Below are 22,511 nucleotides of genomic sequence, written 5' to 3'. Positions count from 1 at the left end.
CAGTTCCGCTCGGCCGGGCGCGCGGTGGATTGTCTGGGAAGCAGAGCCCGGCTGTGGCTGGGGTTTCGCGGCTCCTGATCCCGGCATGGCTTCCACACGAGCTTCCTCCACGGTACAGATCTCCGCTCACCCTGGCAGGGGACACCGCGGGGCTTGGGGGTCCCTGCGGGACGGGGCCTCGAGGGGTCGGGCTCAGTCCGTGGAGGGCCGGGGAGGAAGGCGGCGAGCCTGGGTCTGGGCTCAGCGGGCTCCGTTTTCCTGATGCCTGAGCGCTTTCAGGTGCTGGAGCTCATGTGCACCCCTTGTGCATCCCCTTGTGGATGCGTCTTCCGACGGGTCCAGAAACGGAGCTCTGAAGGGGAGCAGCGCCCTGGCCAAGGCTTACGTCATTGTCAGACTTGTTCATTGTAATGAGGCCTCCTCACGTCATAGGACCATTCCCCCTTCACATCGGGGTGGTTATTTCATTCACCCCTTCTACTTCCCCTGTGATGAGCAAGAACCCTGGAAGCTCCATAAAACCCGAGAAGGGATTGCACTCCAGCCAGATGGATTAAACATGCTCCAAAGCAAACCTTTGATAGGAAAAGCGCTCAGAGAAATTAAGTAGTTTTATCAGCCTCTTCCTGCCTGAGATGCTGAACAGCCCCTCCTCCCGCCCCATCAGTGAAGACACCTTTTTTTTTTTCTCACCCAAGGACATTTTTTCACATTCATTTTTAGAAAGAGTGTACGGGAGGGAGGGAGAGAGAGAGAGAAACATCGATGTGAGAGAGACACCTGTACTGGTTGCCTCCCGCACGCGCCTAGGTAGGGCCAGAATCTAACCTGCAACCCAGGAAAGGGCCTTGGACCGGGGATGGAACCCCAGACCCTTTGGCAGGCAAACGTGTACGGAAGTGCCCTCCGTGTTCTTTCCTTTAGGGAGGAAATGCAGCTGAAACTCAAGATGAGCTTTGTTCTTTAGGGAAGCCTAGTAAATGGCTGAGATTACGCCGTAAATTAATCCAGGTCTTTGATTTAGCAGGCAACCAAAACCAAGGCACCTGATGACTTGGTCGCGCCTGTTGTGAAGAAACCACACATCTACTATGGAAGTTTGGAAGAGAAGGAGAGGGAGCGTCTGGCCAAAGGAGAATCTGGGATTTTGGGAAAAGAAGGACTTAAAGCCGGAATTGAAGCAGGAAATATTAACATAACCTCTGGTAAGATGCAAATTGTGAGTCCCTCTTTGTCTTTGGTGCTCAAATTTTCTGCGATGAATGCCTTCCTAAACTTAGGTATCGCTAGTTTTTTAGTGTCAGCATTTTTCTGTTTTTAAACTGATATCTGTAAATGGTCATACTGTGCCTACTCTGCTTAGCATCATCCAGAGAGCCTCTTGCTTAAAACCTGTTGAACAGTTTTTCTCGCATGAATTGTTAGGAATTTTACCAGGCGTTATTCAGTGTGTACAGCTGACCCATAAACAACATATTTTTAACTGTGTGGGTCCACTTATATGTAGATTTTTAAATAAATACTGATGTATTTTTCTTATGGTTTTATTAATATTTCCTTCTCTAACCTTTATTGTAAAAATACAGTATATAATGCATATAACATACAAAGTATGTGCTAATTGACTGTTTATGTTGTGGGTAAGGCTTTCAGTCAACAATAGGCTATTAGTAGTTAAGTTTTGGGGGAAGCTATTCTGGAGATTAAGCACAGTTCTGGCATTGGTTTGGAATTACTGTGGTTCACAATAATCTCCTGTTTATATTTTCCTTTTATTTTTCTCCCAAAATGAAATTTTAAAATATGTTTTTTATTGATTTTAGAGAGACGAAAGGAGAGGTGGGGAGAGAAACATTGATCGACTGATTCCTGCATGCACCCTGACTAGGAATCGAACTGGGGACCTTCTGGTGCACAGGATGGTGCTCAACCAACTGAGCCACACCAGCCAGGGCAAAATATTTGTTAAATTATAAAAATAATGCTCTGGTCATTATTTGCTCAGTTGGTTCGAACGTCCCGTCCCGTACACCAGAAGGCTGTGAGTTCGTTTCATGGTTGGCAAATACGGGATGTTTCTTCCTCACATCAAATCAATAAAAAAAAAATATCCTCGAGTGAGGATGAAAACAAGTGTGTGTATGGACACACACACACACACACATATATATATATAATTTTGAAAAAAAATGTGGAAATATGTGAAGTAGAAAAATCTTTAATCCTTATTAATTGGGTCTATATCTTTCCAAGAATTCAAACCTATAAAAATAGAGAATTTTTTTTCCCATAAATGAAGCCATGATATACAAATTGTTTTATAACCTGTATTTTTCACTTTTGAGGATACCTTTCTATGTCAGTAACTGGTGGCCCATTATATTTTAAAAATTAACTTGTGATGTTTGTAATATATTCAAACAGTATAAAATGAAAAGACTTCTCTGCAGAAAGAACTTCTGTCAAGTTTCTCATTGATCCTCCCATGTGTTTTTTTTCTATACACATGTACTTTAGTGACTTTTTTAGCCTTTTATGCTGATTTAAACATAACTGCTTCACCACTATGCTTACCATTTTTTACCCAAATGCTTGTATTTGGTGTGGGTTTTTTAACTAGCTGCTAGTTTATTCAGATAGCCTTGCAGTCAAGGAATATCATTTTCATGGTAATTATTCCCAATTTACTTTCATTTGTAAGTGTCTCCATACTGAGACCGTTTTAGAGAGTAGCTTTGGCAAGTGTTAAAATGTTTCTATTATGTCTTTTGGATAGGAGTCCTAGTTAACTCATTTGCTAAAGATGCTCCATACTCTTTATCTCATCTAAGCTATGTGTTTATATAGGTACTAGAGGCCCAGTGCATGAAATTCGTGCACTTGGGGGGGGGGGCGGTCCCTCAGCCTGGCCTGTGCCCTTTGACAGTCCGGGAGCCCTCGGGGGATGTCTGACTGACGGCTTAGGCCCACTCCCTGCCTATGTGTATAATAGATGCCCTTAACTTGAACTAAGGGCATACACAAACTACAAATGTAAGGAATGTTTTCATTTTCCCTATTTGAAGAAAATCTGATGATTATGCTGATGTTGCCTGTTCTTTTTACAGGGGAAGTGTTTGAAATTGAAGAGCACATAAGTGAGCGACAGGCCGAAGTGTTAGCCGAGTTTGAGAGAAGGAAGCGAGCGCGGCAAATCAATGTTTCCACAGACGACTCAGAGGTCAAGGCTTGCCTTCGAGCCTTGGGGGAACCTATCACACTTTTTGGAGAGGGTCCTGCTGAAAGAAGAGAAAGGTGCCCTTTCTAAATACTCTCCTCTTTTAATCACAGGGTTCTAGTTCCAAATTTCAGTTGTTATTTATAGCAAAAATTTTAATAGAATGTCTCAGATGTTCTTAACAGAATATCTTAAGTTGTGTTTAGATAGTTTAACCCATAACCTGAGTCTAAGGCCAATTTTTACTCCGCTACTAATTTTTCTTTATAAACTGTGAAGAAGGTGTTAACATGCTCCCTTTTCCTCTCCTCTCCCCTCCCCAATGTGGAATTTTGAGTTGGATAAACATTTGTAGTAAAACTTGGAAAATTTAGACAACAAATGCATTCCTTGTCAGTGACATAAAACAGCAATTTTCAATTCATCTCACAGTGCACATAAACTAATTACTAAAATTTTGTGGCACATTAAAAGTATTTTTTGCTAGTCTGACAAAGGAAAAATAGGTATAATTTTGATTGATTCATATCAGATGGTAATTGTGTTGGCTATTGTAATTTTTTTATTTGACAATCTAAGGGAAAAGAGGTCAGAAAACACATACATAATTACATATTGTTTACAGTAGCAAAATTACAGTTATGAAGTAGCAATGAAAATAATTTTATGCTTGGGGGTCACCACAACATGAGGAACTGTATTAAAGGGTCGCAGCATTAGGAAGGTTGAGAACCACTGCCTTAGGGTATTTTGAAGACTGAGTGAAGGAAATCACTCTGGAAGTTTAGGCATGACCTCATGGATCTCAAAGCAAGTTTCTTGGAGTTTGAATGGTGAGAGAATAGGGGAAGCTTGCTCCCTTCTTAGATGTACTTTTTCAAATTTTTATCTCATTTCTGTTTAAATTTCATTCTTTTTGGTTACAGGTTAAGAAATATCCTCTCAGTGGTCGGTACTGATGCCTTAAAAAAAACTAAAAAAGATGATGAGAAATCTAAGAAGTCCAAAGAAGAGGTAAAATATGTCTTTACCTTCGTAATGTAAACATGAAGGAGATGAGGGGATAGTTTTCTCATTTTATGTTTTCAGTGGTTTGCTTTGCTAGGATTGGGGGTAGGAGGGTTGAAGACTCTACCATTCAGGAATCGTTGTTGGGATTAATATATGGTTTCTGTGTAGATATAAATGGAGATTAGTGAGTTTCCCATTCAGGAAAGAATATAGCATTCCTGGTGTAACTTTTAACAGGGAACCAGAAGCCATCTAACAAGACCTCACAGAAAGAAACAGTAGAAAGCACATGCCTGATTTCATCCTATTACTGAACTAATTCACCTTTATTCTGGCAGTTAAAATAGGGAATTGACAGCTACAAGTGGGGGCAGGAATGCTCAGACTTAATATTTCTTAATTTAACTTCCAGTATCAGCAAACCTGGTACCATGAAGGACCAAACACCCTGAAGGTTGCTAGACTATGGATTGCTAATTATTCACTGCCCAGGTGAGGAGAGCCTCTAGGAGAAAGAAGCATATTCTTGTTTCTTCTCAGGGACGGAGGACCTGCTTTATAATGACTGGTTGTTAAATGAAATTGAGTGTCAGATATTTGTGTAAACCCCTCATCTAAAACCCATCTACTCTCATAATGGTAATGTGTGCATATCATAGGGCAATGAAACGCTTGGAAGAGGCCCGTCTCCATAAAGAGATTCCTGAAACAACTAGGACCTCCCAGATGCAAGAGCTGCACAAATCTCTCCGGGTAAGATGCTGTCGGCAGTTGTTCAATATTCTAAAGGTTCTTATATGTTTATTAGATTTTTCCTTTTGGCCCACCTCTAAGAGGGTAGCGGCAGCTAGATTTATTCCTCCCTGCTTACACTGTTGCCATCTGTTTGGATGGCAGGAACCTACTGTACTTTGTACTCAGCAGAGGCCTGTGGTTCTGCTCTTGAATTCTTCCCTTTAGGATGTCACAGCTGTACTGTAGATCTCTCCGTGGTTTTCTTCTTTATATTTAGCTGACATTAGGGCTAGTGATACTAAGACTGTAGAAAACTGTGCTGCAGTTTCAGATATGCCTTGACCCATTCATTCATCCATATAAGTATCTCCTAGCCAAAAAAAAAAAAAAAAGTATAAAAGAATCCTGGGTTGTATTAAAACTGTGAAGTTGCTTTGTTATAGTGGAAAAGCCAACTTCTGGGTTAGCCTATTAATGATCATTGTATGTTGTGTTTTTTTAAGTCTTTGAATAATTTCTGCAGTCAGATTGGGGATGACCGGCCTATCTCCTACTGTCACTTCAGTCCCAATTCCAAAATGCTGGCTACAGCTTGTTGGTAAGTTACGTTTTTACAGTGACTTTCTTTTTCCTAAATAAGGAATAGGTTCAGGAAAAAAGTTAGCATGTCTTAGATGTCTATTTCTATGTTACCCTCTTTCTATGTCACCCACCAGAATAGAGAAGCTGCTGCTCTACCCGTTTGTTATGCAGTAAAGTCTTTGTGAACAGTCCTTAGTGTTCGCAAGGGACCCCAGAGATCATGACATGTAGCAGTATGTTCTTGACACTGGTATTTTGGAGCATGTCATGGAGTGAGCTATCTTTATTTTATTTTCTACTTACCACCATGTTTGCATAAAACTCTTAGGATGTGACAACTTGTTTTGTTCTATTTAGTTATTTTTGTGGGACATGGCCCACTAGATATAAGAGGGGAAACTTCCTTACATTGTATGCACAGGAACTACTTGACTAGGCAGCAGTTGAGACCGTGGTTCAGGAGAAAGCCGAGGACCTACACAGATACCTCCACCTCTCCAAGCCTCAGTTACCTTCATTATAAAGCAGAAGTTATCATTCCTATTTTACGTACCTCACAGGTCTGTTAATAAGGATCATTTGAGAAATTGGTGGGAAATTTCCTGAAAAAAATCTTTTCAAAAAAATTTTTAAAAAGAAGTCTAAAGAAAGTTACGTATTTTGTAAGCAGCGAAATGCCATTCATATTTAAGGAGATGGTATCGTTATTAATGCTATTATTATTGGATAATTTAATTAGTCCTACCTTCCCTCACAAGTTGACCCAAAAGTTAAGGAGAATAGCAACTTGTATGTATTAATTATAGTCCAGTAGAGGCTTCTAGTTGCATGAGAACTAAATCTAGCTTTCTTCTATAACACTTCAAATAATAATCCTTTTACTCTTTTTCTGTCAGCCACTGTAAAGTTTAATGGGGGTGAAAAGAGATTGTAATGTTACCAAGGTACCTTTTCCTTCCCAGACCAACCCTGGCTGAGATGCTTTCCTTTGTATTTGATAGGAGTGGGCTTTGCAAGCTCTGGTCTGTTCCTGATTGCAACCTCCTTCACACTCTTCGAGGTGAGTTAGAATGTTGTTTAAATCTCTGTGCTTTCCACATTCTTAAGTCTTTTTTGTGTTTTGCTTTTATTAATGTGCTTTAAATATTAGTTTAAATTAAGTTTATTTTTAAAATATTTCAATTGTTATTTTAATACTCTATTTGTCTTTATTTCCCTAATATATACCTGTGTTACTCATCATAGTCTGTATTTGCACATAAGTTATAAGAGGGTAGGAACCCTTTAACTTTCATCTCTTACCCTCCTTCAGGCCATAACACAAATGTAGGAGCAATTGTATTCCATCCGAATTCCACTGTTTCCTTGGACCAAAAAGATGTCAATTTGGCCTCTTGTGCTGCTGATGGTTCTGTGAAACTTTGGAGCCTTGACAGGTGAATATTACTGTTCTCTCTATACTCAAATCACTGAAATAAATAGTTGATTTGTTGGCTCTTAGGACCCGAAAATCTGACGTTTAACCCCAGAGTACTCTAAGAGTCGAGGAAACTTGTTATGAAAATAGAATAGAGCCCAGCTGGTGTGGCTCAATGATTGAGCACCGACCTATGAACCAGGAGGTCATGGTTCAGTTCCCAGTCAGGACACATGCCCAGGTTGCATGCTCGGTCCCCAGTGTGGGGCCTGCAGGAGACAGGTTATCAAGTGATTCTCTCTCATCATTGATGTTTCTATCTTTTCCTCTCCCTTCCTCTCTGAAATAAAAAATACATTTTTACTTATTTTTTTTAAATAGAGGTGTTTTGTTTTTTGTTTTTTACACCTTTTCTCATCAGAGTTGTGTCAGGCTTTTTCTTGTCAACTTTAGAACTTGATTTTTTGCCTCTAACATAGTGGCCACTTTTTCCTGGCTCCATTACTCTGGAAAGATCCATTTTACTTCCTGTGCAATATATTGACGTTGAAGAAATGCAGTGTTTGGTAGATTGACTAAAGATACATTCTGACAGCATGTTGGTTCTTAACAAACAGCCACAGGGGAGGGGAAAGTGAGGTTCTGTCTGGCAGTATTGCTAAGGAAGGGATGTCTTCCTTCCAGTAGCATCATCCTTTACCTAGACCAGTGGTTGGCAAACTCATTAGTCAACAGAGCCAAATATCAACAGTACAACGATTGAAATTTCTTTTGAGAGCCAAATTTTTAAAACTTAAACTATATAGGTAGGTGCATTGTTATTAACTTAATTAGGGTACTCCTAAGGCTTAGGAAGAGCCACACTCAAGGGGCCAAAGAGCCGCATGTGGCTCTCGAGCCGCAGTTTGCTGACCACAGCCCTAGGACTTTGATTACTTCTATGTATGCACATTGATAAAGTTCTCTTTTTAATTGCCCTCTTTAGGGTTCTTGTTTATTTTCTTTCACTGGTGTTTCAGATCTTCCTTCTGTAGTTACTGGGTAATAAAATTTAAGGGTCACCCAAAGGAAACTAAACCTCTATGTATTTAGGAGTTCCTTTTTCTGTGTGGATCCTCGAACAAGCTAAAGTTTGAGATTTATATGCAATCCACTTGCACCAAAACTGCTTGATTTTTGTAGCCTCACATCTGTATTAAAGTATGTTTTCTTCCTAGAATCTCAGTATTACCTTGGTACAGAGAAACTATTTTGCTTATCTTTTATTTTCTCTTAATTCTAAGTGATATAGCCTTCAAAGTTTAACAACATAGTGAATTCAGGTAGGAGTGTTTCTTAATGCTATAGGCAGTTTTGCCCTGTGAGCACATGAAGTCCCAAATCTTTTAAAACCTTGGGAAGTGACAAATTCTTGTTATACCTAAAGTTTTAACAAATTACAAGTGTGTTTATAATTTGGCTTCTCAAATAATACAAAATTGGTGCATCTGTATGCAACAGTTAATAAATTCAATGAATATTTATTTACATGCATATAGAACAGTTTACTCACATGTATTTGATTCCTTTTCAGTGATGAACCAGTGGCAGATATTGAAGGCCATACAGTACGTGTGGCCCGTGTAATGTGGCATCCATCAGGACGTTTCTTGGGTACCACCTGGTAAGCCTTCCTATTGTTCTATCTGTACTAAAGGCCTGGCCTGCGCCCTCTCGCAATCCGGGACCCCTTGGGGGATGTCAGAGAGCTGGTTTTGGCCCGATCCCCACCGGCCAGACCTAGGGACCCCACCAGTGCACGAATCCATGCACTGGGCCTCTAGTATGCATATAAGATCTATGGTTCATCTCTGCCCTCCCTCCCCCCTTTCCTCTGAGATTCATCAGTCTGTTCCATGTTTCCATGCCTGTGGTTTCTGCTCCTGCGTTGAGCATCTGCCCCCTGGTGGTCAGTGTGCATCATAGATACCAGACGGTCACTTAGGCTTCTATATATTTAGATGGGCTTATGACATCTTATTAACCCTTTATGGTTAACTACCAAGTAAATTTTTAGAACAGAGATCTTCAAGGATTTTATTGTCAGTGAATTAGAATAGAGTATATTATGTAGTTAGAGGTAAGTGTATTTGCTCTTAAATTGCAGCATGCTTCTTGTTGCTAGGAAGTAAATTTTAAAGTCACTAGTTGTCCAGAAAACTAAAATTTTCACTCTTTCTTGACCAACACTAGAGGTGTGTGTGTTTTGTTTTCTTTGTGTTTGTTGTTTTGGGGTGTTGTTTTTTTGGGGGGGGGGCGTTGTGGGGTTTTTTGCATTATAATCTCTGCTTCAAATTGGTCTCCCTTTCTGGTTCTATAAGTTTAATGAAAGACTCGTTCACGTTGTTTGTATGTATGAGTAGTTCCTTTTTCTTGCTGAGGAGTAATCAGTTGTATTACTGAGCGACAGTTTGTTTATCCAATTTTTCTACTGATGGACAGTTGGGCTGTTTCCAGGTTTTGGCTCATCAGAATAAAACCGCCATAAATATCCTTGGACAAGACTCTTTGTAGACATGCTTTTCTTTCCTTTCTCTTAAATAAATACCTACAAACGCAAGTGGTAGGTCATAGGGTACATGTGTATTTAACTTTTGAAAAACTTCCAAGGGGTTTTCTAAAATGGTTACACCATTTTACATTCCCAGAATTCTGATTGCTTCACCTCCTTGCCAACAGTTGGTTTTGTCAGTCCTGTCATTCTGCCCAATCTAGCAAATGTGTAGTGAAACCTCATGGTTTTCATTTTTGTTACTTTAATGACTACTAGTGTTGAGTACTTTGTTATACGCTTACTACCATTTGTATAGTCTCTTTTGTGTAATTTTCAGATGCTTTATTCCTTTTTTAAAATGTTTGACTTTTTTTTTTTTTTTTTTTTTTTTTTTTTACAGAGAGGAAGGGAGAGAGATAGAGAGTTAGAAACATCGATGAGAGAGAAACATCGATCAGCTGCCTCCTGCACATCTCCCACTGGGGACGTGCCCACAACCACTGTACATGCCCTTGACCGGAATCGAACCTGGGACCCCTCAGTCCACAGGCTGACGCTCTATCCACTGAGCCAAACCGGTTTCGGCAATGTTTGACTTTTTACTATCTTTATTTCCACGTACATAGACAGTTCTACCACTTTTCTTTCCCTGTTGAAATTGTTTGACACCCTCATTGAAAATCATTTGACCATATATGAGTGGGTCTATTTCTTTTCTTTTCTACTCCACTGATTTGTCTATGATTGATTTTTGTATCCCCAACATGAATTTAGGGCCCAGTAAATATATCAACGCTTGATGAATGAAAGAACATAAAAGTGGAATTGGGGAAGAAAGAAGGCAACAGAGTCTTTGCTGGGCCATTCTTAGGGGATTCTGTTCTTAAAATAGGTTAATCGGAAGTCATGGTTTTTCCAGTTAGCACCCAAGACAGATGTGCTTAGTTATTGAGACACTAGAGACCCGATGCACGAAATTCATGCAGGGGCCTTGGCCCCGCTGTCACACCGACCACCTCTGCTTTGGTCCCTACCCACTGCCACGACCAGGGATCTCTGCCATCTCTGCCTCAGACCCTGCCCCCCATGGCTTTGTCTGGAAGGACGTCCGGAAGGATGTCTGGTCTAATTAGCACTTGGATTGCGGGAAACGAGTTAAGTCGGCTCGCGTGAATTGCGTGTACTCCGCAGGAGCCGTCTTAACTCGGTTCATATAGATTTGCGGTGGAGTGCGGGAAACGTGTAAACTCGGGCCGATTGTAACTGCGTATTACCAAATATTTGTTTGTTTGCCGTTCACAAAGATACCTACCTGCGTATGCGAACCGTTTCATACCCATTGGGGTAATAGGTATCATAAAAATCCCTTGTAAGTAGAGAACACCATGCAGGCTATCGATGGGTTTTTCGTATTTAGTTTATATATATCGAATTATTTATGTACTGAATAGATAAAAAAATGTCTGTGATTGAATAAATTTTCATTTTTTACACAAGAAACCGAAAATTTCATTTCAATCGAACCCATACTTCAAAAGATATAGGCATTTTAAACTAACTCTGATTTTGCGCGGGAAACCTAAATAATTGCCCGCGCCATCTTATATTTTGGCGGGAAATTCACCCAACACCGTAGTGTTAGCATATTATGCTTTTATTATTATAGATTGCTTATGCCAGAAAATAACTTGTTTTCTAAGTAGCTGCAGAAGCATAACTGAAGCTATAACTAATAATAATACCTTGCACATTATAGAAACTGAATAAATATATGCTGGCTGAATATTTGTGTGTGTTTTTTAGCTATGACCGCTCATGGCGCTTATGGGATTTGGAAGCTCAAGAGGAGATCCTGCATCAGGAAGGCCACAGCATGGGTGTGTATGACATTGCCTTCCATCAAGATGGCTCTTTGGCTGGCACTGGGTAAGGCTTTTTCCACATAGCCAGGGGCAGCTCGGTAGTCTCACCTGTTATGTATAGCTGCTTCCACAGAGAACTGGATTAAAAATGTTCATTTGTAAATTATTTTATCAGGGGACTGGATGCATTTGGTCGAGTTTGGGACCTGCGTACAGGACGTTGTATCATGTTCCTAGAAGGGCACCTGAAGGAAATCTATGGAATAAATTTCTCCCCCAATGGGTAAAATAAGCTCATTGAATGATGATGGGGTGGAGAGGGTTCTTGGTCAGGAAGTACTCTTTGTTTCTAACTTCGATACTACCATCTGATCCACAGCTACCACATTGCAACCGGCAGTGGTGACAACACCTGCAAAGTATGGGACCTTCGACAGCGGCGCTGCATCTATACCATCCCTGCCCATCAGAACTTAGTGACTGGTGTCAAATTTGAGCGTAAGCTTTCCTCCTGTTTTAGAATAATGAGAAAAACAGATTGCACTTTCATGGAATACAGGCCAGGCTGTAGCTTAACTTGGAGGGGGAACAGGAGAGAATTTGGACTCTGTCAAAGAAGCAAATTATAATTTCCTTCCCTCTGCCCCACTTTCAGACAGAACTGTGGCACAGCATGCTTGTTGCTAGGAAGTAAAAAAGACTTCGTGAGTGCTTTGCTGCACCTTTTTCTCCATGGAAATCATAAGCACCAAATCCTTAATATTATTCTGAACAGGTTGTTGAAAAAGCCAAGAAACCTTAATAATATTATTTGTTTCCCTAATTTTCCCTGCAGTTGTCCCTTTTTCCTGGAGACCTGTTAGGAATATAGATCAGTGTTGGGTTTTTCTGAATGTAGAAATACCTTCTTTTTTGAAATAGTATGTTCTGGAAGAATTTTGTGCTTTTCTTAAGCTCTTTTGAATACTTAAATTCCTTAAGCAACTCCACTTTTCTCTTGCAGCTATCCACGGGAATTTCTTGCTCACTGGTGCCTATGATAACACAGCCAAGATCTGGACCCATCCAGGCTGGTCCCCACTGAAGACTTTGGCTGGCCACGAAGGCAAAGTGATGGGCCTAGACATTTCTTCTGATGGGCAGCTTATAGCCACTTGCTCATATGACAGGACCTTCAAGCTCTGGATGGCTGAATAGGCACGACCCTAGAAAAAGGACTCCAACCTCAAGCTCTCCCTTAAGAGCCATTTTGCTGTATCATGTTTGTTGCCAATTACCTCAGTAGCTTGGATTTTTATGTCAGCCCCTACTTCAAGCAGACAGCCCAGCTCCTGGGTGCTGGTGAACCCCTTTCATGCTTGAATTATAATGGCATCTTCAAGCCCTGCCAGTAACTATGTAGACAATTGTTTTTATTAACCTTTTGTTTGAATACCCTGTTGCCTTCCTCATAGCACTCAGGATTGTGGCTAGCTCCATTTTTAATTCTTGAAACTTGGCTTTCTATTACATGGTACATGCTTCAGGACTACATGTGGCCCAGGGAGCAAGGTAGCTGGACTGCAGTCTAGGAGCCCTCAAGTAAAGAGGCACATCTCACCACATACTGGTTAAATAACGCCTGACAGAGCGAGAACCTTTCCTCTGCCCTGAGAATGGGAGGTGAAGAGGTAGACCCACAGCGATGCTCAAAGTTATGCAGTAAAGAAGATTTTACCTCTTCCTGTTGACTTCATTTGGAATGTACCTGCATCAGGGAGCTTCAGGAAGCTCAGAACTGAACATTTGCCTCGTTGGAAAATGTCTTCCATTTTTCTTTGATGTTGGCATCCTTCGTTTTACCCCAAAGCTAGACCATTGTGTCAAGATTCAATGAAATTTTTAGAAAGCTAACATGATGTCTCTATTGTGCAAACTCCTTTTTATTGGTCATTTAGAGGATATACCCTTCATGTCAAGGTAACTCTGGAAAAAATCCCTAAAGGGTATTATTAAACATCAACTGTGACTTTTTTTATTACATATTTGCTACAGAGTAAAATCCTGTTATGAAAGCTATACTTCAAATAATTATTTTGCATAGTTAAGTCTTTTCTGAATCTTGGCCTTTGGTTCATCAAAGTCCCTGTTTTTTGGGTTGAGATACAACATGTGATCTCAAATATGATTACTCCAATTTCTGTTCCCTTAATAAGCACTCTGTTAATCATTTAAAAAGTATAGAGAGAGTGCTGTTGCATTGTGGGCCCCACTAACAGTGAACTATACAGTATCTGGACTCTAACTTTTACTCATTGGCTATCCAGCTGTTGCCTTCACCTTTTTCCACCCCAAATAGACAGTCACTGAACTCAAAGTACAAAGTAAATTCATACAAAAATACAGAAATTTAGAAGAAAAGATTGTATATAGAGCATTCAAGGAGGGCTTGTATGATGGCTTCTCCTTGAAGTGTTGAACACACTTCACTTGCTAGTCCAGAGGGGCTGAGTGTAGCTTGTCTAGCTCTATTTTTCAAGCTATGATTGTGTGATATATAGCTATATATTTTATTTAATCTGGTTTTAGTTATAACCAAATTGTTGCATATACTGTGTACTTGTTAAGCTTCTGAGTTCTCAACCCTGCTCTCTGTTGGGTACTGCACTATTGTTTAAGTATAAAGGGACACTATTTCCTCCATAGTTGGTCATGAAAAAATTATTTTCAATACTACCTTTGTAGTATGTGTAAACTAATAATGAACATTAGTGTATTAGCGTGTAATTTGGGTATAATGTGTTAAAATTTTGAGTTTTTTCAAGTTTAAATTCTATTCCATTAACCTTATCTTTGGGAGTGGGGAGTCCAAGGGATTTAGAGGTGGCAACTGAGCGAAAACATTTTATCTAAGTCTTTGGCAAAACAAGTGTCTTGTGGAATACACATTTCTTCACTGGAAATATTGTAAGAAAGGGGTTAGCTGAGGAACATAAACCGAGTGTGGCATTTTATGATAATGGTGAGATAAATATAGCCACCACTTAACAAGATACTCCCTGGCTAGACATTGCGCCAGGCACATTCAAACATCTCATTTAATCCTCAAAATCTTAGGAGTTTTCTTTTTACAAACAAAGCTCAAGGTTACCCACTTGTAAGTGGTGGATCCTGCTCTCTCTCGGTATGACCTTATGAAGAGATTTCATAGGGTTGTATCGACTATGTTGGCAACACTGGCCAAAGACCAGCCCAGCCAGCATGACTTGTGCATAGCTTTAATCACGCCACCTTTTGTACTGCCCTTTGACGAGTCACTGCGTCTCTTCCTCTGACTTCATGCCAGAGGGAGTTAATACTTTCACCACTCCTACCTCCTGAACCTATGAGGAGCCTGTGGTGTTATCCAACAGGAAACTGCATTTTGAGATTGATGATATTTTGTTGTGCAGAACTATCTGCAGCATTGTAGCATGTCTGACCTCTAGAGTACTAAAAGCCAGAAGCACAACCCACCCACTTTACTGGTGCATCAAAGATAGTTCCAGACATTAACAGGCCCCCTAGGAGGATGGCATCGCCTCAAGGTTAGAACTACTAAGTGTGAGAATAGGAGACATTGTAATGTTTCCCTGTCTCCCCCAAAATGTAAACCAATGTCTTACTGCACTTCAAGAGTATAATTCTTACTTTGACTGAAAGTCCTCCACAACTTACTGGCTGGGTGACCTTGAACAAGGTAGCTAACCTTGTGGAGCCTCAGTTTGACCTATGAATGGGGATGAAGTTTACTTAACTTTAGAGCCGTAGGCTGTAGTGCAGAGGCAAGTGTTCCTTCCTGAACTTCCCCCAGCTCCTCTCCTGTTCCTCTGGGCTCTGAGGACATGCTGAGCTCATTGCCTGCCACAAGGTTAAGGAGCAAGGACGTGTAAAGAAATGAAGTCAGTGGGGAGAGCTTGCGTCCGAGCTTCGGTGTAATTATCTTTTGATGGCACAAATGGAGAGGTAGGTACTAGTCCCCTGGCAGGATACATTGGTGACTTTCCCATTTTGTAATGGAGAATTTTTTACCCCACTTTTTCTTCACATCTTAAGACTGTTTGGTTTTATTAAATGTGAAATACATGTCTTAGCTATTTTGTAATATCTTGTACATTAAGACCCCAAGAATTTGTAGAAGCTAATTCCATTAAACTCAAAAATGTTAAACTCAAACCAACTCAATTTCAGGCTTCTGAAAGCTTATTTTACAAATTTTTTTTAAATTTTTCAAAATGTTATCTTTTCATAATTGTGATGGTGTTTTAACCACTTTGAAGTTGTTTTAGAGCCATGGGCCACCAGGCAATATAAACACTGGGGAAGCAGAAATCAGGTTTTAGACCAGCCGTGGGCAAACTACGGCCGGCGGGCCGGATCTGGCCCGTTTGAAATGAATAAAACTAAAAAAAAAAAAAAAAAAAAGACCGTACCCTTTTATGTAATGATGTTTACTTTGAATTTATATTAGTTCACATAAACACTCCATCCGTGCTTTTGTTCCGGCCCTCCGGTCCAGTTTAAGAACCCATTGTGGCCCTAAGTCAAAAAGTTTGCCCACCCCTGTTTTAGACACTGCAGAAGTGGCAAAGTGTAGTCAAGCAGCAGCCCTAGTGCGATTGAGCATAATCCCTTACCAGCGTGCTGTTCTCAGAATGTCAAAAAGAAGGGAGATTAAAAATGGCCACGGAGTAAGTGGATGCTACACAGACAAGGTGCCAGGACCAAACTGGAATTTCAACTAAATTACAAAAAAAATCCATCCTAAGTTAGTGCTCAGAAGGCAGACACCTTGGTTTCCTGTGCTGAGTCATTCCCTCACACTGAGGAGGCCATCTTTCTCAGTCAGACCTTTGCTCTGTAGGCAGTTTGTGGGGGGGGGGGGGGGGGGGGGGACAGAGGGGAGACAGTTGTCCTACCCTATTGGAAAACCTTGCCACACCTGAGGATGATTGTCTGATGGCTTTTTTTTTCTTTCTTTTTTTTTTTTATTGCTAAAAGTATTACAAAGGGTATTACATATGTGTCCTCCCCCCCCCCCCCCCCGCCCTTGACAATCCCCTGGCCTCCCTTACCCCCCAGTGTCTTATGTCCATTGGTTATGCTTATATGCATGCATACAAGTCCTTCGGTTGATCTCTTACTCCCCTCCCTCCTGCCCCCCAACCCTCCCTGGCCTTCCCACTGCAGTTCGACAATCAGTATGAGGCAGCTCTGCCTCTGTATCTATTATTGTTCAAAAGTTTGTAATGGTCTTTATTATCCATGAATGAGTGAGATCATGTGGTATTTTTCCTTCATTGACTGGCTTATTTCACTTAGCATAATGCTCTCCAGTTCCATCCATGCCGTTGCAAATGGTAAGAGTTCCTTCTTTTCTACAGCAGCATAGTATTCCATCGTGTAGATGTACCACAGTTTTCTAATCCATTAATCTACTGCTGGGCACTTAGGCTGTTTCCAGATCTTAGCTATGGTGAATTGTGCTGCTATGAACATATGGGTGCACATATCCTGAAGGCTTCTTTTTTTTTTCTAATATATTTTATTGATTTTTTACAGAGAGGAAGGGAGAGAGATAGAGAGTTAGAAACATCGATCAGCTGCCTCCTGCACATCCCCTACTGAGGATGTGCCCACAACCCAGGTACATGCCCTTGACCGGAATCGAACCCGGGACCTTTCAGTTCGCACGCAGGCCGACGCTCTATCCACTGAGCCAAATTGGTTTTGGCCTGAAGACTTCTTAAGAGCTAATTCAATCAGTCTACAGCAGTGGTTCTCAACCTTCCTAATGCCTCGACCCTTTAATACAGTTCCTCATGTTGTGATGACCCCCAACCATAAAATTATTTTTGTTGTTACTTCATAACTGTAATTTTGCTACTGTTATGAATCGTAATGTAAATATGATATGTAGGATGTATTTTCATTGTTACAAATTGAACATAATTAAAGCATAGTGATTAATCACAAAACAATGTAATTATATATGTGTTTTCCGATGGTCTTAGGCGACCCCTGTGAAAGGGTTGTTCGACCCCAAAGGGGTCGCGACCCACAGGTTGAGAACCGCTGGTCTACAAGCAGAGGCTGGTCTCTGGAGGCTTTGAGTATTTGCCTGATCTCATTAGTCAGAAACAGCATTTGACACTGTCCTGTAGAGATTGAAAGGTGTAGCAGATCTACCTAACACATAGCCACAAACCCAAACAGGCAGCCAAAATGGGCAAAAAAAACCCACAATTAAAGAACAAAAGAATTCTTCAGAAGAACAGATAAATGAAATGGAGATAAGTAACTTACCTGATACAGAGTTTAGAATGATGTTAAAGATGCTCAACAGCATGAGAAAAGATATAGTAACTATGAATACAGTTGGAAATATAGGCTGATGTAGCACTAATAAAGAACACACTGGAAGGAATACACAGCAGATTAAGAAAAGCTGAGCCGAAACCGGTTTGGCTCAGTGGATAGAATGTCGGCCTGTGGACTGAAAGGTCCCAGGTTTGATTCCAGTCAAGGGCATGTACCTTGGTTGTAGGCACATTCCCAGTGGGAGATGTGCAGGAGGCAGCTGATGGATGTTTCTCTCTCATTGATGTTTCTAACTATCTCCCTTCCTCTCTGTAAAAAAATCAATAAAATATATTTTTTTTAAAAAGAAAAAGAAAAGCTGAGGATTGGATCAGTGTATTAGAAGAAAGGGTGGGGGGAAAAAATCACTCAATGAGAAAACCAAAAATTAAAAAAAAAAAAAAAAAGGAGGACCCCTTAATGTACAAAAATTCCTTACCAGGATGCTGTCCTCTAATTGCCCACAACAGGGCGCTATGCAGCCTAATCTGTAACGAGGGTGCTGTTCTAAGAATGCCCACAAGATAGCGCTATAGAGTCTAATCACTAACCAGGTTGCTATTCTTAGAATGCCCATAAGAGTGCAGAGACTAATCCCCTACTAGAGTGCTGCTGTCAGAAAGCACTCAAGAGGACGCTATTAGGCCCCAAACCTTAAAAGGGTGCTCTTCTCTAGAATGCCCAGAAGAGGGCGCTAATGACCCTAATCTCTTACTAGAGTGATGTTCTCGGAATGCCCTCAAGAGGACGCTATTGAGCCGAAACCGGTTTGGCTCAGTGGATAGAGCGTCGGCCTGCGGACTGAAAGGTCCCAGGTTCGATTCCGGTCAAGGGCATGTACCTTGGTTGCGGGCACATCCCCAGTAGGAGATGTGCAGGAGGCAGCTGGTCGATGTTTCTCTCTCATCGATGTTTCTAACTATCTCTCTCCCTTCCTCTCTGTAAAAAATCAATAAAATATATTAAAAACAAACAAACAAACAAACAAAAAAAAGAGGACGCTATTGAGCCTAATTTCCTACTAGGGTGCTGTTCTCTAAATGAATTCTACCTCGTTTTCTATGGTTCCTAGATTCTGTCATGTAAAATGAAAACTAGGGTGCTCGGCCTCACAGCCTGGGATGGGAGCTAAGGTTTTCACTCTATCCAGGGTTTCTGCCTTATCTCTTGAGGCCAGAATTTCAGGGCTTGGTGGAGGGGGTCAGTTCCATCTTGCACCCAGTGTTCGTCAGGATCTCTGCACCTACTAAGAGGAATAAAAACTCTTTCCTCCAAATCCCAGATTTCTTTTGAACCTGCTTTCACCTTTAAACTTTCAGACTCCTAACATTCCATAAACCACATACCCACAGGAGGTCGCCTTGCGCCAGAAGCAGGTAATGAGCACATCCTCCCTGCTGGAGAGGGCTCTGCCACCCCTGCATAGCCCTACCTTTCTCTTTCTCTAGTTCGGACATAGCATCAGCGAAATAAGTGAATAAATGAATGAACGCAGACCATTTTTACTGGGACTGGTGGCAAGATACAGAGAAAACTGAGACACACGTTTGCTCACAGAATTGAAACTCACTTTCCTAATTTTTTAGCAACACAATAAAGAGAACAATTCAATTTTTTAAAAAGTGGATGAGTTCAAAGCAGCTCCAGTGAGAGATGCAGCTTACTCTTTGGGCGAGTCGGGCTCCTGGAGACAGCTGTCGCTCACTAATCACAGACCTGCCTCTCAGCCCTTTCCAGACCCCGTAGCTCACACCCAGAGATCTCCTCGCATCTTTTCCCAGTCCTTGAGCTTTCAGAGATTCTCAGTATAGTAGGACTCTGTTCCAGAAGCAAACACATGGCCCACCTGATCCATGTGGGCTGTAAAAATGAACAATATCACCAAGGAAGACACAAGGCTCTGCAGTCCCCACATCCGCAGCAGCTGAGATAGGCTTGTACCTTGTCTGGAGCCGATGCTCACCTCATACTCCACAGAACTGTATGACCCAAACGATGCAGACGATGAACAATAGAGTGATACTGAGGATGGCAGCCTTCAGGTAGGCCTCCGGGAGCTCAGGGTACTGTAAATACTCCCTCGGGGAGTAGCAGGTGGGGATGGGGTTGGCCTGAGGCGTGGTGGTGGGGGCCATGGCCTGGGGGTCCTCAGTCTGGTTTCGGGGCTCCGGGGCCATGACCTGGGGGTCCTCAGTCTGGCTTCGGGGCTCCGGGCCTACGTCCAGCGTGTAGACCTGGAGCTGGCGCAGGAAGGAGCAGCTCTTGGGCTGATCCTCAAGAAAGAGCTGATGGCCTTCCAGGATGACGTGGTGGGGCTCTAGGCAGAGCAAAGTGAGCTTGGCAGTGTCTGTGGGCAGGTCAGTGACAGGCCGCCCGGAGGCCAGCACAGTGGGCTGGCGACAGAGTGGGCACAGCAACTGGTGCTGAGCTGGAGTCACCAGGCTGAGGTGGGCCAGGCATTCCACGCAGAAGGAGTGGCCGCAGTCCAGCACTTTGGGGGTATGGAACGTGTTGTCGAAGGGGTTACAGCAGACAGGGCACTCAGGCTCCCCGCCCTGCTGCTCAGCCATCCTCAGACCAGATGCCAGGAGGCCTGGCAAGAGACATCCAGGCAGAGAGAGAAAAGAAGCAAAGGAACACACATTAAGCTCTGCCCCTGTGCTCGGTCCTAGGGTAAAAGTGTTCTGTGGGTTGTTAAAAAGTATTATCACTCACATTTCACAGATGAAAACACTTCGGTTCAAAGAGAGGAAGCGATCTGTTCCAGATCACCCAGTCCTAACCCGTAGTTAAGTCTGGTGCTTCCGTAGTATCCCCTCTATCGGGGCGAAGGCCTGAGTCACCCCATTATTAATGAGCTGCCACCAGAGGAGACTGCACCCCAGCTTTGGAAATGGATAAAAATGCCCCTATGCTCCATGTGATTGCCCTTGGCTTCTGGGACTCCAGGGAGAAGGAGGGGAGCCGCAGTCAGGGGTTGGTGCTAGAGAGCAACTACATCCTTCCCTGCGGCCTCAACTCCCTGACGAGTGCAGCTGGCCCTCCTCTGGGAACAAATGCCAGGCCTCTTTCCCCACTCCCACCTTGGGGTACAGGGCCAACCCCCGCTCTTTTGTGCAGGGGTCTGGCAAGGCTTTTCCCCTTGACCAGGAGGCTTGTAGGCTCCCCTGCACAGGCCCCTAGATCAGCCCTTGCAGAGCCTCCTCCCAATACTTGGCCTCCCCTGGCTCCTGCTCCCTCCCTTTGTCCTGGAAAAAAACCCAGGGCACCCACCTGGGCTTCAGTTGGCACTAGAGTGGTCAGCAGACTAACCTGAAGGGCCTGAGGCTCCAGTCTCTCTTCTCCTGAACCCACAAAGCTTTGGGAGACTGTTTTCGCCCCACCAACCCTAGGGCCTGTCTCCATTGCAGCACATGCACAGCACCTGGAACTGCCAGGTGGCCTGGGCTGCAACCTCTTGAGCACACCTGCCTGCAGCGAAGGCCAGAGAGCTGCCCAGGTGGAGGTGGAGGTGGAGGTGGGGTGGGACGGAGGGGACTAGAGTTCCCCTAGGGCAGTGGTCAGCAAACTCATTAGTCAACAGAGCCAAATATCAACAGTACAACGTTGAAATTTCTTTTGAGCCAAATTTTTTAAACTTAAACTATATAGGTAGGTACATTGTTATTAACTTAATTAGGGTACTCCTAAGGCTTAGGAAGAGCCACACTCAAGGGGCCAAAGAGCCGCATGTGGCTCTCGAGCCGCAGTTTGCCGACCACAGCCCTAGGGGCAGTGGTTCTCAACCTTGGCTGCACATTAGAATCGCCTGGGTATCTTTTTATTTTTAAATATATTTTATTGATTTTTTACAGAGAGGAAGGGAGAGAGATAGAGAGTTAGAAACATCAATGAGAGAGAAACATTGGATTAGCTGCCTCCTGCACATCTCCCACTGGGGATGTGCCCACAACCCAGGTACATGCCCTTGACCGGAATCGAACCCGGGACCCTTCAGCCCTCAGGCCGACGCTCTATCCACTGAGCCAAACCGGTTTTGGCTGGAATCTTTTTACAATCCTGATTTCTGGGCCTCATCCTCCGGAAATTCTGTTTCTTTGTTATGGGGTGGGGCCACAACATTAGTAACAAAGAAACAGAATTTCAGAGGATGAGGCCCAGAAATCAGGATTTTAAAAAGATTCCCAGGTGATTCTAATGTGCAGCTGAGGTTGAAAACCACTGCCCTAGGATTTGGCAAACAACCAGCCCTGGAAGCCAAGTATGTGGGCAAGTACCTTCAAGACCTTGGCATTTTCCTTGTTCTAGATTGTGAGGAGGGTAAGAGAGCCTTCCGGGCTCCCTCCCTCCTGGGTCCTCATTCTTTTCTAAAATGGCTGGAACCTCCTCGCATAAGGCTGCCTGCCCTGCCCTTCAGTTGCTGTAAATTCACCTGCTTACCCAACCTGATCTGTAGATAGATAGATAGATAGATAGATAGATAGATATAGATATATATCAGATAAAAACTCTGATATCAGATTCTGCAAGTCCCCTCCGATCCCCTTATCATTTCAAGTGCTCAAGAGGCTGCAGCCGTAACAGACAGCCAGCCTGGCCCGCACTGTGTGCTGAGATCTCACAGTCCGAGGGCTGGCCATCCCAACCCCTGGAGACGTAAAAAGAGGGAACCAGGAAGGCAGTCTCCAGCCCTGCTTCCCCATTTAAACCATAAGCCATTAGCTTTTCTCATATTGGTTATTTGAATACGTTGAAGAATTGAGCTGCTGCGGGGGG

The 22,511-nt window shown here is 42.6% G+C and overlaps 2 protein-coding genes across 3 annotated transcripts; one reads left to right on the top strand and one right to left on the bottom strand.

Annotated features, from left to right (window-relative positions):
• Positions 1 to 22: 22 nt before the first annotated feature.
• Positions 23 to 13,377, top strand: PRPF4 (pre-mRNA splicing tri-snRNP complex factor PRPF4). 2 transcript variants are annotated; one of them, XM_070430867.1, is made up of 14 exons: positions 23 to 112; positions 1,028 to 1,205; positions 3,108 to 3,294; positions 4,144 to 4,231; positions 4,641 to 4,720; positions 4,888 to 4,981; positions 5,467 to 5,561; positions 6,547 to 6,605; positions 6,858 to 6,981; positions 8,536 to 8,625; positions 11,299 to 11,421; positions 11,533 to 11,640; positions 11,737 to 11,855; positions 12,361 to 13,377. In XM_070430867.1, the coding sequence occupies exons 1-14, from the start codon at positions 86 to 88 to the stop codon at positions 12,552 to 12,554; spliced, it is 1,566 nt and encodes a 521-aa protein (XP_070286968.1). In that variant the 5' UTR covers positions 23 to 85; the 3' UTR covers positions 12,555 to 13,377. The 2 variants fall into 2 exon arrangements, with proteins under 2 accessions (XP_070286968.1, XP_070286967.1); XM_070430866.1 differs by having other exon boundaries at positions 1,025 to 1,205.
• Positions 13,378 to 19,699: 6,322 nt separating this feature from the next.
• Positions 19,700 to 20,305, bottom strand: RNF183 (ring finger protein 183). The gene has a single exon (XM_070431177.1). It carries the CDS (start codon positions 20,303 to 20,305, stop codon positions 19,700 to 19,702), a length of 606 nt encoding a protein of 201 aa, XP_070287278.1.
• Between the last annotated feature and the right edge of the window lie 2,206 nt (positions 20,306 to 22,511).

This window comes from Myotis yumanensis, unplaced genomic scaffold (genome assembly GCF_028538775.1).
Source record: "Myotis yumanensis isolate MYYU_CA2020_CCGP unplaced genomic scaffold, mMyoYum1.0.hap1 SCAF_12, whole genome shotgun sequence".
In the NCBI taxonomy this organism is placed as follows: domain Eukaryota; kingdom Metazoa; phylum Chordata; class Mammalia; order Chiroptera; family Vespertilionidae; genus Myotis; species Myotis yumanensis.
Note: the sequence above shows the minus strand (reverse complement) of the source record. Positions and strands in the feature narration are given on the sequence as shown.

What these genes read in the sequence shown, in the direction of transcription:
- PRPF4 (XM_070430866.1), top strand. Translation starts at nt 86, where the DNA reads ATGGCTTCCACACGAGCTTCCTCCACG. An exon ending in CCACACGAGCTTCCTCCACG is followed by an intron (nt 113 to 1,024) that starts GTACAGATCTCC and finishes TCTTTGATTTAG; the next exon opens with CAGGCAACCAAAACCAAGGC. An exon ending in ATGCTGGCTACAGCTTGTTG is followed by an intron (nt 5,562 to 6,546) that starts GTAAGTTACGTT and finishes TGTATTTGATAG; the next exon opens with GAGTGGGCTTTGCAAGCTCT.
- RNF183 (XM_070431177.1), bottom strand. Translation starts at nt 20,305, where the DNA reads ATGGCTGAGCAGCAGGGCGGGGAGCCTGAGTGCCCTGTCTGCTGTAAC.